Below are 16,996 nucleotides of genomic sequence, written 5' to 3'. Positions count from 1 at the left end.
AACAAAAAAAACAACTCGCACACATTTACCTCCTGTCACTTAAAAGGCATTAGGAGTGGTTAGTTACTGAAACCGATATGAACTCTACAGCCAAGTCATGACCTTTTAAAGTGCACAGAAAGTAGCTGCTGCGTTGTCGTCTTTGTAGGGCAGAAGTGACATCAGTGGTTGGTAAGCGAGATGATGGGGGGGGGGGGGGGGGGGGGGTGACATGTAGAATGATGACATAACCGTCCCCTTCTGGTGATGCAAACATGAGGCCCAAAAAGTTTTCCGGAGGCCTTTTAATGTAATATAACCTCCCTGTATCCTTAAAACTATTGCATGATCACATTTCAGCTGTTTAGAAAACAAAAACAAAAAAAGTTTGGCGTCTGCCTTTAGTTCTCTAGTGTCTTTGCTTTACAATTTGTACATCCAGTGGTATAACAAACCCAGCGGTATATGACAGAGAAATTAAAATAATAAAAAAAAAAACTTTTAGGATGACTACAGAGTCCACAAGCATGGAACATTCAAATATATTACACACTTGCACAGGAGGGCCTGACTGGACATTCTGGCAACCTGAAAGAAAAAGTTCCACTAAACACACACTGGATTTGAGAGAAAAGAAGACTCATGGAAAGAAACGGACAAACGAACGTAATGCAGAAAAGTACTTGCAAATACTTAACATTCAATATATACAGACACGTGGCTTGCTGGGCTGTCACCATGGTGATGACGATGGGGGTCAGGTCGACGGGGGGGACGGGACGGCGAGAGCCCAGCTGTCCCAAGCATCGTACATGCAGTGGAGTCTCTTGGCGGGGCAATAATCTGGGTATTTAGGGGTTAAAATGCCTATAGACAGCAGTGTCGGACATCACGAAAAGCTACAGTCATACACTCGGAGTATAGTCACTTGATTCTTCTTCGTACCGTTCGGTTGGAAGAAATCCCCAAAACTTAAAAAAAAAAAAAAAAAAAAAAAAGGTTTCCAGGAGCACCTTCGACTAACACTGACGAAAAGAAAATAGTTACAGAGAAAGATATCGTTTATGTACAGATGCACATTCTTTACACTTCAGTCAATCCTGCTGCTGCTGCGGAGCCGACCGCGCACGTGTGTGTGTGTGTGTGTGTGTGTGTGTGTGTGTGGGGGGGTCCAGACAGGAAGTGATGGGAGTCGGCCATGTCTGATGGGCCCCTCCTCCTTCTCCTCCTCTCTGTAAACAATGGAAGCGTCGTCGTGAAGCGGCGCCGCAGGGCCCTTGTGTTCAGTAACGGCCAAAAAACAAAAAAGAAGTCACTAAATAAAAAAAAAAACAAAAAAAAAAGTCAACGATCAGTGCAATGTTGTAGGCAGACAAACGACAAACAAAACAAATAAGACTTTACAGCTTCTTGAGAACAAAACAAAATCAACACGCATGGAATGAAACCTCTCTCGTAAACTCGTCCGTCCTCCTGCTGCGTTCTCTTCCTCTTATACTCTGCTGTTAATAAATACACTCGCCCTCTATATAGAGTTTTATGGTAAAGTTCCTGGGCTTCCATGTCAAACAGCTACAGGTACTTGTTTTATAACTTTTTTGTCCTCATAAAAACCTACTCAGCTAAAATGATGCAAAATGTAAAAATGATGGCGCTAGAACATAGTCATTTTTTTTTTTTTTATCTATAAATAGTTTTAAAATAAATATACCTGTATCACATTGTCTGTAGGATAGTTTCTGTCACGTCTACTGTGGCGGAGCGCTGGAGGAGTCCCGACTCATGCACTCAACCCTGCGTTACAACTGCACCGCAGCCGTTTCTCCTGTCGGTTCTCTGCCAAAGAAACGCTCGGCTATCTTCTACACTGCGGCTTTACTTCAGCAGCTGAGCAGTTGGGACTCCACCAGCGGCTCCGACACTTTCATCTGATAGGTTCAACTACGTTGGCAAATCCTCATCAGTACGGTTCAGAATTCATCACGGTGCAAAATCAAGACCTTCCAAAGACATTCCCTTATCTCTATAGTACTTGGAAACAAATTCTGGTTTAAAAAAAAAATAAGACAAACAGACTTTCCTTCAGCGTTCCTAGCCACCACAGTTAATTATCTCAGGAACAGCGAGAGTTCCTGAACCAATCAAAAATCAAAAAAAAAAAAAAAAAAAAAAATACATACAGGGCACATCAACAGGGACACCATAAATAAGGGTATAGGGTGGGGGAGGGGGGAAAGAAAGATACTGCCACTTTAAGGCGCTGCTGTTTCTGCAGCGTCACGTCTCCAGAACAAACAGAAGAGCTTTTATTTTGGAAATCCTCTCGTCCGTCGGCCTCTCTCCTCTCCGTTCGTGCCTGGCAGCAACGCACCGTCCAAAGGGCTCGGGAGAAGAGACGAGGTGGAGGGGTCTGATAGCAGTGGAGGTACAGTAATGAAGTCTGATGCTGTAGAATAGTAGTAGTAGTAGTAATAGTAGTAAAGGTGGTGGTGGTGGGGGCGGGGGAGAGAGAAGGGCGGGGTGTCGGTGTGGTGTTTCCCCGTAACAGCATGCGAGTCCTGGCTGATTTTCTTTTTCTTTTTTTTCCCAAAGTCATTTGATCGGTGAGGGAGAGATGGTCCAAAAAAAGCAAGCGCTCCCGAGAACAGCATCGCTCTGATATGAACGCCGGGGGTGGGCAGGGGTTTGCGGGGGGAAGGGAGCGGGGAGGGCCATCCGTCCAAACTTCCCTTCCAACTGGCGAGACTCGACTCTCCCTCCCCCCTCGCTCCTCCCCCCTCCTCTTCTTCCTCTACACCAGCTGGTAGCCTGAGCCGGACGTCTGGTCGTATTCTATTGTGTACTGCGTGGTCCAGTCCACCGTCACGGGCCGGATCAGACCGCAGCAGCGGATCTCGAAGAAATCTATGAGGTTTCTGAAGCAGCCGTGGCTGGAGGGAGGGAGACAGAGAGGGAGGGGAAACAAGGTCACCATCATCCCAGTTACATGAATACACAGTTACATATTGTATACAGGCTCCGTTGCCTGACCCTCATAGACAGTGTGAGACTAATCCGACTAAGATGTGCATGTAAATATACTGACAGTATCTGCACTAAAGGCAAGCGAGAACACGGTTTGTCGTCACTTGAGGGAGCCAGTCAAACCAGTTCCGTTATCACCGAAACCTGCTGAAATGACGCCAACGTGTCGCAAACAAATGAGAGGATCGCTTACTTGAAGGGGCTTTCGATGGACGTGGCTGTGACTTTAAAGTGCTTGTATCTCCGAGCGTTCATCCTCTCGTTGGTGGTGATTCCCAAAGCCGCGATCTACGAGAGGTAAAAGAGGTCAGAGGCTCAGCTGTCAATAATGTTTCCATTGCAAGTGGCGTATCACAAAAAGGTAAAAAAAACAACAACCCAGACCTGGTAGAGCTGACACATGATGAGCACCGCCACCCACATGAAGTGGAAGACGCTGTTGAGGAACATCCAGAACATCCAGGGGGAGCAGGAGGCGATCTGGGTCAGATAGAGCCAGAAGCCGTCCTTGGCGTAACTGGTGGCGCAGTGGATCCTCCAGTCTGAGGGGAGATGGAGGGGTCAGCGGGGAAATGGAATAGGGGCGAAGAAGTGTAAGAGGGGGGGGGTGTCTCTACTCACAGGAAATGCAGCCGTAGATCATCCAGCAGATCATGCAGAGCAGGAAGAACAGATAACCCATGAAGTAGCGGTGATTTCCACTTCCTGCAGAGGAGAAACAAACATGTCACCTCTCGCCGTCTTCACTTTTTGTTCTGGCTGCCTCTCACAAGACAGGGAAAGGTACCAAGAAATGTAGCGCTAACATTTCAGCTGAACAGTGGGTTTAATGTTTGGCAAGTAATCTTTACTTAGATTACATTACATCATGAGAGGAACTTGAATATCTGTCCCAAACTTTATGTCCACCCATTCAGTATTTATTGAGATATCTCAGTCTGGAGCAAAGCTGTGGATGGATGGATGGATGGATGGACAGATTACGTTGCACAGAGCTACACAGTTAGCATGACTAAGAAGACTTGTGCAACAGAGTTACTGTTCACACACTGTTCATATACAAAACCATGCAGATGAGTGCAAATTAAGGAGCCTAACAGCCGGAGAGATAAGAGAGGAGAGCTGCTGACGTGTAGAGGTGGCTGTCATGCACATTTAAAGACAATTCAAATGACTCAAGTCAAGTTTAAACATTAAAAAAACAAAAAACATGAAGCCTTTTTTCAATGAAAATACTTTATAACAACACTGCATTCTAGAGTATTAACAGGCATGATAGACCTTCTAGTAACACTATGGAGCTGACTTTGAGTGTTGTGTTCTACCATCGGTTTGACTCTGTCCCGCTGATCACAAGCACAAACCCACAGGAAGAGCGCTGCTTGCATGTAAACATGGGTGTAAACACAGAACAGCTTCGCAACTGTTTTATGATGGAGGGAATGTGCTCGACACATATGTTAGACCTTGAGGAGAGTGTGTTTTAAAATGTGTTTTGATGAGTAATGCTGCATGTCCTTTCGCCCAAACAGAGCCCTGCTATGTATATACCCTCTAAAAGATGACATGCAGCACAAGGAATGCTTTAACTGCATAAACTATTGTGTTTGATATTTCAAAACTTCTTTTTTAACTTTTTTCATCCATTTCAAGGCCTTTAGTCCCAGTAGGCATTAGTCGAGACTTGTTTGTTCAGACGGTTTCCACACTTTTAAAGCTTCTTCCTGACCACCTGCTATCACTGCACTCATCCTCTCTCCGCTGTCTCTAGTCTGTTGGTCTCAGACGCCATCTGAGACGGTCCTGGACACACACACACACACACACACACACACACCTTCCCTTAACTTCATTTTCCCCTTCTCATTTCCTGCATCTTGTCATTAAAGGGACAGTTTTCAGTGGAGTCTATTACTCAACACATTCATTCAAATGAACACAATCCCTTCACGATGGACAGAATCAGTGTTTGTGGCATCACTGACAAATGTATTGGGAGTATGAATAAAGTATGAAGAAGATTCTGTGACGAGCGGTCACGTTTCCCTGCCTCGTTAATACTATTATCAGTAGCTAAGCACCCGACCAGAGTTTCCAATCTGCTTCACATGTCCTCTGTGCATGAATGGCCATGAGATATGCATTTTCAGGCATGTTGCATGTATGAAGATCATTTCTGAAAGGGTGCTCATCTGGACAGCGATTTTTTTCCCCTCAAAAAATCCCCCTGTACGTGTGTGCTAGGCTTCACTTAACGGATAAAACATTCTCAAAACGATCGGAAATGTAATCGACATTTCTTGGTGTAATTTTGGTGTGATTCAACATTTTTGGTTGAGTACCAGAAACAGAACAAATCAAAATCAGATTCCTCAGTCAGGACACATGTTGCCTCTTAAAGTGGGATATGGAACTGTACAAACAACAAAAAGCCGCAGCTCTCAGCGGGGGGGCAGCCTGTTGTTTGGAAGTGAATGTGTTTACATCGTCACAAATCTGCGGTGTAGTTCACATACCGACACAGTTCCCCACCCAGGGACAGTGGTGGTCAAACTTGGCGATGCAGCGGTTGCACACAGCGCAGTGTTTGGACCTGATGGGCTTCCGTATCTGTAAGGAAACAGCCATAGAAGCATTAAAAGTTGGCTTACTATTGCTGACAACTCTCCGTATGGACCGTCAATTTCTTGTATAAGAGAAGTGAAAATTTACCAAGCAGGTACTGCAGAATATGCTCAGATCCAGGCTGCCTGTCTCTGCCAGCTCCACAATTGTCTGGAGGAAGGAAACAAGAAACAAAAGCAGGATTTTTTAAAAAAAAAAAAGGCAGACCAGAGATGAGGCAGAAACATGAATGAACAACTGAGAAATCCATCTCGCCAAGGTCTATTTGGCACCGCAACAAAAGACCTACTGACAGCGTACACTGAGGCTGGGATTTCCAGCTCAGCGATCACACTGGAGGCTCGGCTCATTCATGGTGATCCGGGACAAAAGCTACGCTGGGATTTACAGTTGGAGTCACTTATTAGTTTGTCTTCAGTTTTAAAAGGCCAAATCCTTCCATAAGGGGTTTATTTTGGTCTAATCTGCACAAATAAGATTTGTTTTCCATCTCCTTTGTTATTATCGGTTTGTTTTTATATCTTATCTCTGCGCAAATAAACTCCAGCTTGAGCTACCACAGAGGAAAACAAGAGGTGGAAGGAGATCGTCTGCAGGGAGAGGAAGGCTTTGTAGCCTTTGATCTGAGGACCCTGACCAGCTCAAACAGCGGTATGTCCCGCGCTGTGCTAACAATGCAGGGTAAATTTAGCTCTTCATCCATCACACGGCCCGGTAAGAAACAGAGGCCCCGTCGTCCTCCATCAGAGTGTGATAATGAGGCACAGAGAGGACGAGGGGGACGGCGACCGCGGGCAGCGGGCCAGAGAATCACCCACCGGGCTGTCGTGAACTCTTCAGTCAAATCTGAGCAGCTTCCTGCTGGGACTTCTCACAGCTCAAGTGACTCCGCGCGGGACGTCACAATACAATGAGGGGGAAAATGTTCACTTTACGAGAAAACATGTCTGTTAAGCTGGCATGCTCACTCTCTGACGTGGCTTACTGGGATACTTAATGGAACGGAGCCACCATTATTCTTATTCACACCTGAGATTGAAAAATCTAAATGTCTGCTGCTGAAAAGGGTCTGCTGTTGTAGTTAGCAAGGAATGTGCATTTTCTATTTAGCAACATTAGACTAGGAAATGTGGGTGTGACAAATTAAATCATATAAATAAACAAAGTATTTTTTGTGCTGACTAGTGAGGGTATCAACTTTTAATGGTCAAATCATGCACATTCCTATTTCAGACACTGTGCTCGCTGCTTGTCTCGTTTCTGTAACTTTACCTTTTTCTTCTGCTCCTCTGATGCTTTAATAATTCCTGGGTCAGACTTCCAGGATTTGCCAAAGTTGTAGAACAGAGCCAGAGTGTTTAACAGGAAGGGCACATGGACAGTGGCAAAGGGGAGATGTGCAGCAGGGTTAAGGAAGACGGTGGACAAACAGCTTTTCTCTTTTTTTTTTCTTTTGGTTCTTTAAAGGCCAGTCCAACAAATGAAACCATTTCCTGTGTATTTATTAGAATGACGTCAACCTGAGTAAGATTTTCACTTCGTAGTAACCTGACTCACACGCAGACTTTGGCGCAGAGAGCAGCTCGGTCATGTCTCGACTCCCCCTACAAGAGGAGGGATCCTTTTTAGTCTGTTTGTCACCATAGCTCATCATGACTTCCTCCCATGAATACGTACAAACAGCTGTGGGTGGACTGGCTGTGTGAGGACTGTAATGGATTACTGGCAGAGTCAGTCATGCAGGTGTGCGTGAGTCAGCAGAATCCCACAGGAAAACGAGCCAAGTGACGCTGGGAGGCCCGGGCAGTGAAAGCCTCAAAACTGTGTGCTAATGTGAGAGTGAAACTGAAGACAGAATCGTCACTGAGGCTCAGACACCAAGACAACACAGGACCAATTCTGTTCAAGCTGAGGTGTTACATGTGAGAAATTCTGCTCACGATGAAGAATTTCTCACATCTAACACCTAGCCAACACCTACAGTAGCCATTTCAAAATACAAAAAGTAGCAACGCCACTAATTTAAAGTGATATTTCACCAATTTTACAACTCGAAAAATGTTCATATTCCCTCTAAAAAGATTTGAAAGTGTAAGCTAACAAAAGGTCCCATCTATTGAAGACATGTGCTCCATAAATGGTATATCTGTATCACAGTCTGAGCTTAAAATGAAACAGCTGCTCCTGCTACAAGTTGAATATATGACCAGTACATATGTGGGAGCTAGCTGACTCTCGCAACTTTTCACAAGATCAAAAACCGTTTTTTCCAAACAAGACTGGAGCAACGCTAGTCGGCCTGTGAGGGTTCAACTCAGCATCGTCACTGTGGGCATGTTAGCATGCTAATGTTTGCTAATTAGCGCTAAACAAAAAGTACAGCTGGGGCTGATGGGGATGTTGTTAGTTTTGCAGGTTATTGTATATAAACCATATTAACCAAGTGAAATTATGATCTGATGACGGTTCCAATAAACCATCCCAAAATTGATACCATTTACATAAATAAGTGAACATAAATCATGGACACAAGGGGCCCTAGCATCCCTATATACATGCTGTCGACTGCTTTTTATTAGTTCATGGACTAAACAAAACTGGACCACCTTTGACATCACACTGATTAAAGATGAATGTCTCTTCTTCCGCTCAATTTAGGGACCAAGTGTAACAAGACATGCTGCTTGAATTTGTACTAGACGCTTGAACTCAAACTGAATTCTGGGATCTGTATTGCCAAAACACATTTGGTGTGATCACCAGCCATGAAGGGTTACACAAAATCTACCGTAAAACTGATGAGAATAAATTCCTCTGAGGCATTACCAAAGGGTCTGCTGCCCTGGGAAAGTACGTGCTAGTATCTACGAGGGACACACAGTCGGCTCAGGAATCCCATTTCAGATACAAATCACATGTTGGTGAGAAAGTGCTGATAGCTCTCGTGGTCATCCCTCCAGCACAGCTTTGACTTCACTGATACACACTTTCTTAGTGCTGACACAGGGAGAGAGGCCACGTCCCTGGAGACCACATGAAGCCATTGATCTTCATAAGTATATCCATTAAGAACGGTGTGCTGACCCTATACCCCACTAAAATGGATAATAAAGAACTCCCCAGAGCAGCTCAACAGTCTACTAATTCAGTGACCAGTGGAACTGCAGAGCTGGTGCCAGTGATCAATGGCACTCGTCAGACAAATGGGGTTCAATGCTTCCTCGGGGAGAGGTGGTCACCACCTCCTGTTAGCACCCATTTATCTTCTGAAAGGCGGAGAGGGGATTGTTTGACGAGGTTTCCCCAACAGCTGACGGGATATGCCGAGTAATAAGAGGGCCAGAGACAGATTGATCAGGGTGCTATCTGAAAGCAGTGATGTGCAGACATACTACAGTGGAATTGATGCTGCATCTGTACAATACAAAACTCCAGGGGGAATTCACGACACTTAATCGTCGTTTTGATATTTTCATGCGTTCACCTGCTGGAAATGCATTCATGAGCAAAGTCCACAGAGGAAAATACGATCCGAGTCCTGGAAAGACAACAAAGCACTGTTGCACTGCTCCACCCCTGTCATTTGATCTGATTTCAACCACAGGCCTGAGGAGGATATGGAGCTCACAAAAGCAGAAAATGGGTCAGAACTGGCGGATAAAACGGTTTAACCTGGAACGGAGAACAAAGCGTTGCAAAATACTGCGCTGTGAAATGAAGCTGACAGAGAGGCGATGAGACATCTCCCATTTCTTCCTCTATGTTGCATTATATTCCTGTTTACTATAACTAAATTAATTTAAAAAAAAGTGCTTTGGAAAGGTTCACATATGACAAGATGATCAGGCCGGGGCACTTTCAACCAGATGTTGGGAGTCTTTTAGCCCATGACACAAATGAAAGGTTTATATTCTCATCTTAAAATCCAAGTTCAATAAAGTTTCACTAAAACTGCAAACTCGTACAAAATGGGGGACTTCAGCGACCCGTGCTGGGCCTCAGTCCACAGGTTACGTAACCAGGGACCTGAGGGGTCAGAGAGAGGAACAAGAGGCCTTCCCCTGACAACACACACTGAAGATTACAAAGGAGGACGTCAGGAGGTTAAAGGCAACAGTATCTTTCAAACAAATTGCTTGTTGGTTGGTTGAACAGCTTTGGAAATCCCCCTCCAACCGCATGTCTAACAGTTTGAGTTTTTCCAAGATTTTTTTACTAGTTTTCCATATCCCCAAAATGACTTACTGTTCAATACTGTTATGTAAACAAAAAAACACAATGGAAACAGACATTTACGTTCACTCCGCGTATTCGTTTGAAAATCGTCTCTTCATCGCTTCACACAGATGTGTTTGTATTTGCCTGCTGTCATGCTTTGGGGCTCAACAGAGCTGAAGCTTCAATGGTGTTTAAGTCACACGCTCCAACGTGAAGTGGAGTACTTTGCAAAGTCTGTTCCCATTGTACTTGTTTTTAAATCGATATCATTACAGAGTGTTCCATCTCAGTAAATACCCCATATAACGGCTGGCTTTTAAATTTGAGCACATATAAACATGTCTGCCGTCAGGCCTGTTCAAACAACACGTCTCTTTCCAACACGACCCAAAGCTCAACTATGAAGGGCCATGGGGTAATTCGGCTCGTGTGTTGCAGTGTGAACAGCCTGACTCATACCTTATCTTTGAATTTATTATTAACTTCTAGTTAAAACAAGACCATCTAGTCCCACAGTGCTCCTGATTTGCAAGTCGCTTGATTTGCATTCATAAATGCGATTAGTAAAGTACTAATTTGTATGTAAGCAGACAACTGGACAAAAAACAAGTGTCCACCTGGACTGAGAGGAAGCAGCCCACATCAGCATCAGTCCAGGAGTAAAGTTAAACTCCCTGTGCTGTCTGGAACATGTAACTGCATGTCTTTAAACTAAAAGGACAGGTGAAAGACAGCATTACTGGAAGGAGATTTGTGGCGGATACAAAGGCTTAATGACAACCTTCAAAGCTGGAGGGCAAACAGAAGTCTGAAAGAACTTGTTTTTTCGTGAGCAAATGGTTGTCACACATCAAAAGAACCTACCTGAAGTCAAAGGGGAAACCATTTATGATAGAAAACCCAGCTTACGGAGCAGGTCAAGGGCAGGGATGTCTTTATACAAGACTCCTTCAATCTATTTAATTTTCCAAAGACACTGCATACATCCCTGAAAAAAAATACGCAAAGCACCTCTTTAGCACCATCTTAAACTAGCTGAAAAGACCTCCGGGCACTGTTTCCTTTTTAAATAAGCTTAGGTCAAAGACATCTTCCTTTTCCGTCCCATTAGTGGAGCGATGAGGCAGAAAATTAAATGCCTTCCACAAACAACAACTCCCCTCTCACCTCCTGCAATTAGCAACGTCGGAACAGACGGGCAATTCTTCCTTGAACAAAAAAAAAAAAAGTGCTGCCACGCTGAAGCCAACAGAAACTCTTTGGAGTCGCTTGGTTGGCTTTCACCCAGCAGCTGCTGGTATACACTCGACGCCCTGTTCATGATTCTATGACAGCAACAGGTACTGAAAACCAACAGCATGCTTATTTATTCTACATTTTGACCAAAATATACATCACATTGAGACCCCGGGATTTGTGGCAATTCATGCCTGCAAGTTTTGAACATAATATCTGCCAACTCCTCCTGCTCTTTACATTAACCTTATTCCATTTCCACTCTAATTCACTGAAACTGACTGTAACTCTATCTCACTGATGTTCCAGCCGGCCAACACAAGCACTTTCCCTGCAAATCGTTTGTCTCCCTCAACCAAAACACATTACAGGCAGCAGAACGTTGTAAAAAGCTGTTTTACAAGTCTGTATTTTATTGAGATCCTCCCTTCTTGTTGTGCCAAATTTACAAACCAGTCTTACAGATTCCTTAAAGCTTTTGGCCGGTGCCGTTCGACCTTTGCGCCGCTAAAAAGCCAGGAATAAATATCCCATTTCAAATGGCGTATGACACAACTGCAAGGCTTTGAATCCATGTCTGTTTTCCAGTAGGCACTTCGTGCCAGATCTCTGAGCTCTGGCACGCTTCATGCACCAGTGGATTGTGGGTGAATAAGACAAAAACAGGTGGACAGGAGAGTTCATCCATCACTCTGAGTGGTTGAAAAGAGCTACAGAGGACCAAAATATAACTTGACTCAAAGCCTAATGTTGGAGTGAAATGGGTCATTGTTCATAGAGATCCGCAGCATTATTTGGGATTTAGAGACCATTCTTAAATATCTTAAAAGGTTCGTGCTTGATCCTGCAAACAGCCGAAGTGTTTCTAGGTGAAGTGCCCTCGAGCAAAACACTGAATCACACTGCAGCTTTGTCTAGATAAGACCTTTCAGGATTCAACCAAATGTCAAAACTATAAATACTCTGATCCAACAGAATTCATCTTTCACAAAGGCAGAAGTGGAGTGGTTGCCAAAATGGCAATTAGGAACACAACTACTTATCACTTTTCTCTGCTAGATTAACTGATTCATACTGATCAAACACCGGATTCTGTGTGACCATAAAAATGTCGGTCATAGATTGCACGGAGCAGAGCCTCATGGGAGGTCTTCCCCATTTAGTTTTCTCTTATTTAGGCAGATATTTTGTCACTGCTGCAGAACTATAGCACCCAGTTTTCCATCTGAGATAATCTGTGAAGTTCAACATTTTGGGAAATAGGTTTGTTTGGCCAGGAGTGCCCACTGGTTGCCTGGCAACAGCACAGCAAGAACTAGTCTGTCACTTACTCCCAGTAAGATCACAACTCGCTGGTTTTACACTTTGGGTTTTTGAACACATTTAACAATCAGATAATTCTCACTCGTGAGATGCAGTACCGCACATTCAGCGCTGTTGCCTGCAGCGAGCACCAGGCAATATGTGAAAAAAGTCCCTCCCTAACTGCCAGGAAACAAGCGACAATGCCAATGCAAATAGAAATCCACTGGTTGTTTCACGGGTGAGAAAACAAAGTCAAACTGATGATTTCTACGCTAGAAAAGGATATCGTTCCAAAACCAGTAGAACCAGGTGGTGTACATCCAGAACTTGGTGGCTAGGTAGATTCCCAGCGGGAGAGCGCTGTGCATGGAGTGGTCGAAGAAAGCCCTGTGTGGAGAGAAGAGAGGAGAGGAGAGGAGAGGAGGAGGGTTGATGTTATCAGCAATGTTTCTTTACACAGTCATCTCAAGTCATTTTTTTAAATTCCATAACATTTACCATCGTCTCGTTTCTGCACTGCTCTCCATGTCAAACAGTGTGCACACTGCTAAGACATCTGCTTCACACTAACTTCTGTCATACATGACACAGCCTGGCAACAACACAGTTACTGGTACTGTAGAAGGATTATTCAATTTATCGCCACTCTTATTTTAGTCAAATTAGAATTTTCATCATTCCTTATACAGCCGCTGCTCAGCTCATAAAGTATGTGTTCAATACATACAAGGCATTCTTCCCGCAGGTGTGGTACCTGTTTACTGTAGCCCATATGGACAAAATGCACATAATGTGAGTGCCCGATGTGAGAACAATAAACCTAACCATAACCTGACGTCACACTGTAGCTGTACCAGCACTCACAGTCACAATTATTTGTTTTTACCAGCTTAGTATTCCAAGAATGTCAGTAAATATGTAGCTAGCACACTGGGTAATGTGTGTTATTGCAGTCGTCGTGCTGACAGTAGCGAAGACCACAACAAACTATCCCAGCAGGACCAGATGGCAGTTGTAATGGAGTTTAAGCAGGGGGTGCAATGTGTGTATGTGTGTGTGTACTTGTCACTGCCACTGCACGGCGTGGAATGCTGCAAATTATATATGTGTGTGTGGGTTTGGGTTTGCATGCAAGATTATGTGCATGTAGCGTTAATGTGTTGGTGCCCCAGAGATTGTGTGTGTTTAAAATGTATTTACTGTGTTTTTCATTGTCATCTAAATCTGACTTTCAAGCTTAATGACGCAGAAATACAGATTTAACATCATCATCTCATAGCAAGAAAATGTTAAACTCCCAAAGTTGACTAAAAACACATCATGGTTGATAATACTGTATCTCTCACTAAAGCAATACATAGTGAATCAACACCAGGAAAGAAGACTGCATGTACGTGTATGTGTATATGCGTGTTATCTGTGTTGAAACGTACTTGGAGAGGAACTGCACGGCGATCCACATGCCAGCGTACATGAGGCCCTTAATCAGCCAGGAGTCAATATCCAGGTCAGCGATGAAACCAACCAGCCAGATGACCACGAAGGGTGTTCCCAGCATCACCTTCTGCCTGAACTCCTGTGGCAGGGACAGGGGAAGGAGACAGATGGATACAGATGGCAAATCAGGGGAGATAGAGGGAAAAACGAGAAAGTAGGACATTTGGGAGGAGGGAGAAGACAGGTAAGAGAAGTGGTGAGCGACAGGTAGAAGTTAGACAAGAGATGAAACAAGACAGAAAAGGCAAAAATGGAAAATACAAGTTAGATTTTTGCAAGAAGGAAGGAGTCTCTCTGATCATTTTTAGAAGCTATAAAGGGTTTTAAAATATGCTGTTAAAGTAACAATGTGATCTAGAATTCATCTCTGTCAGGGTGATGAATGATCTACCTACTGGGTGGTCATAAACAGTACACATTTCCAGCAGTTTTTCATTTGGAGCTAGAGTGCAGACAGCTGTTTGTTTGGACTATCAGAAAAGTTATGAGCAGCTAAAGACGCAAAAGACATGGGATACATTTACTTTTGTTGAAGAAGTAAAAAGTCCTTTGTATAAAGACGGTAGTGTCTGTGACTCTAACTGTGAACTCGAGTGAAATTACATTTTTCGTTTGTCCTTTTTATAACATCTTGTATTATTACACATCTGGCTGTCTAAACTATGAAAACATCAAGTGGAAAGGTAGATTGAATGCCACAATTCTACAGCGCCTGTGAAGCTATAACACTGGAACTAACACTAGGGATCTGGACTAAAGCCGAGTCCTGAACATGAGTTAAATAATAGTCTACAATCTATTGGTCAGATGTATAACCACAGGGACACATCATTAAGTAGTCTATTTGTATGACAACTGTCCAGTTATAAATTTTACCTTAATTAACTAATGATGTCCCAGCAGACAAGAGGAAAGACAACAACACATTAAAGCAGAGTAAAAACAGAGTTTTAAATAGCAACAGCACTTACAATTTCACGCATGCCTGGCCTTAACATTCTGTGAAACGCACAGAAACAATTTACAATTTCCTACCCGGGTGGGAAATGAGCGACCAGATGTTTTCCGTGGCTAAAACATCAGTACTCATCATCAGGATACATTATTAGAATTAGAAACCACTGTGGTCACACTGGACCTCTATTTCCAGGAAGTAGTATTATTAACCATAACCCCTCTTTTAAGAGCCGTCTCCTTCCTGTCTGACTTGTAAAAGTAGCAAACAGCTGACAAACTGACAGCTGTACACTGAAAGGTAACCACAGCCACAGACATGGTGTGACACCTGCAGCAGTGCAAAAGTTCAGACTGGTGGGGCTGGTCTGAGCATGTCTGTGTGAACTGAGTCACAGACACACGCGGAGCCACAGACGTGTGTGTCTTAACAGCCAATATCAGATTGATATATGTGATCTCACTTAAATGATTCTAATTTGCCAGTTTTCCTGATGAGTTTTCCACTCTCTGACTGCCTGCTGTTCTCTTTTCATGTATCGGAGCATGTGTGTGTGTGTGTGTTCGTACCTTGTCCATCTTCAGTCTCTTCAGGTAGGACGGGCTGTCGTAGCCTTTGGCCTGTCGCGCTTCCTGTAAGTGATTGATCATCCAAACGTTCTTCCTTTGCTTGGCAAGATCTAGCGGTGTTTCGCCCTAAAAAAAAAAACCAACATACACATCTACCATCACAAAAAACTCTGCTCCATGTCCATCATTCTAAATTAAAAGTCTCATTCATTTACATGAGTTTGACTATAGAAGAAGGCAGCGGATGAGATCACGGGGAGGGCATTACCTTGATGTTCTGTGCATCGACGTTAGCGTTGGCGTCCAGCAGCAGGCTGATGACGGTGGTGTTGCCGGCCAGCACGGCCCAGTGCAGCGCTGTGTTCTTGTGATATTTGTCGCCCAGGTTGACGGAAACGTTGAAGGTCAGTAGCAGCCGGGTGGGATCCACACTGTCATACAGAGGAATAATATCAGTCAACAGGAGACACTGTGACATCAGGGTTTATCCCACCATTATAAGGCTTACATGCAGCACCCTAGCAGTTTGGGGCACCACCTAAGCCGAACGGAAATGTTAAATCAATGTGTCGAGCATGAAAGCCAATTAAATGACTTTACCCAGACTTAAAGGCTGTAGTTAGTCCTTGGTAGACCTCTTTAGCAAGTTTTATCATTAAGCTTCTTGAGTGTTGTTCATTTCTTATATGCTTTTCCACTTTTTGTAGACATAATTAAATACTTGGTAATAATATTGGTCCCAAATCATGTAAAACTGCAAATTTTTCTTAACTTGAAAAATGTTAAATGGCCTCATGGTGTTTTAAGTTATCGTGTACTTCTTCATAATCATAACCCTTTTCATCATTTAGCAACACCTCTAGTTTTTGTGGCTGATGATATAATACTCCTCATGGACCAATAAGTTAATTGACTACATTATGAATAGAAATGATATATCAGCAAAATTGCTTATCAGGGGATATTCTAATGAAGCTGAGCAGCTTTACTGGGACTTGTTTCCCTGTGTTGGCAGTCTGTCTGATGAATGACCACTCATGTATACATGAGGAGGTTGTGTGTGTGGCTTCAGTCAGCACAAACCTGTTCCAGCTTGTACTTTCGGTTTAGTGCGCTTCTGCACATTAAGTAATGGTCAGTATTTCATATTTTGTCCAGGCATCACTTTCTTCATGTGAGGTTTAAACATATTCAGTGTTCATCATGAAGCTGTAGTGGCATGAGCATACTGTGTTCCATCACGCAAATGATAAACATACACACCTGTGTGTCCTATAAGCCGCCCACATCAGAGGAGTCATGCCGTTCTGATCCATCATGTCCACATCCTGACGGGGAGGAAAGATGCAATGAGTAAAGTGAAGGAGCTGAAGGAGAAGTCAGAGGAGGAGAAGGGAAGCAGCAGGGCTCCCCCTGATGGAGGCCGCTGGTACAAAATGCTTTTATAACCCAGACTTGTCCCCCAGTGGCTGACAAAAAACACAAATCGCACCAACACCAACAGAAAAAAGAGATGAAAAAAAACAATGGAGGTTGTCTGGTTCCTATTTTAACAATTAGCACCGTCTTCTAAAACATCCCAGTATAC

At 43.7% G+C, this 16,996-nt stretch overlaps 1 protein-coding gene across 1 annotated transcript in view; it reads right to left on the bottom strand.

The window, feature by feature from the left end:
- Window positions 1–30: 30 nt before the first annotated feature.
- Window positions 31–16,996, bottom strand: part of zdhhc17 (zDHHC palmitoyltransferase 17) — a 30,718-nt gene continuing 13,752 nt past the window's right edge. The window contains exons 6-17 of the mRNA XM_030440225.1: window positions 16,672–16,736; window positions 15,677–15,839; window positions 15,409–15,534; window positions 13,821–13,963; window positions 12,674–12,774; window positions 6,901–7,025; window positions 5,716–5,778; window positions 5,520–5,613; window positions 3,625–3,708; window positions 3,388–3,545; window positions 3,197–3,291; window positions 31–2,909 (exon numbers count right to left, since the gene is read on the bottom strand). Of these exons, the coding sequence (XP_030296085.1) occupies window positions 2,771–2,909; window positions 3,197–3,291; window positions 3,388–3,545; window positions 3,625–3,708; window positions 5,520–5,613; window positions 5,716–5,778; window positions 6,901–7,025; window positions 12,674–12,774; window positions 13,821–13,963; window positions 15,409–15,534; window positions 15,677–15,839; window positions 16,672–16,736 (1,356 nt within the window). The 3' untranslated portion in view covers window positions 31–2,770. The remainder of the gene's footprint in view (window positions 2,910–3,196; window positions 3,292–3,387; window positions 3,546–3,624; window positions 3,709–5,519; window positions 5,614–5,715; window positions 5,779–6,900; window positions 7,026–12,673; window positions 12,775–13,820; window positions 13,964–15,408; window positions 15,535–15,676; window positions 15,840–16,671; window positions 16,737–16,996) is intronic.

This window comes from Sparus aurata, chromosome 14 (genome assembly GCF_900880675.1).
Source record: "Sparus aurata chromosome 14, fSpaAur1.1, whole genome shotgun sequence".
Taxonomy (NCBI): Eukaryota; Metazoa; Chordata; class Actinopteri; order Spariformes; family Sparidae; genus Sparus; species Sparus aurata.
The sequence above is the reverse complement of the archived record's forward strand: the minus strand, read 5'-3'. Positions and strand labels throughout refer to the sequence as shown.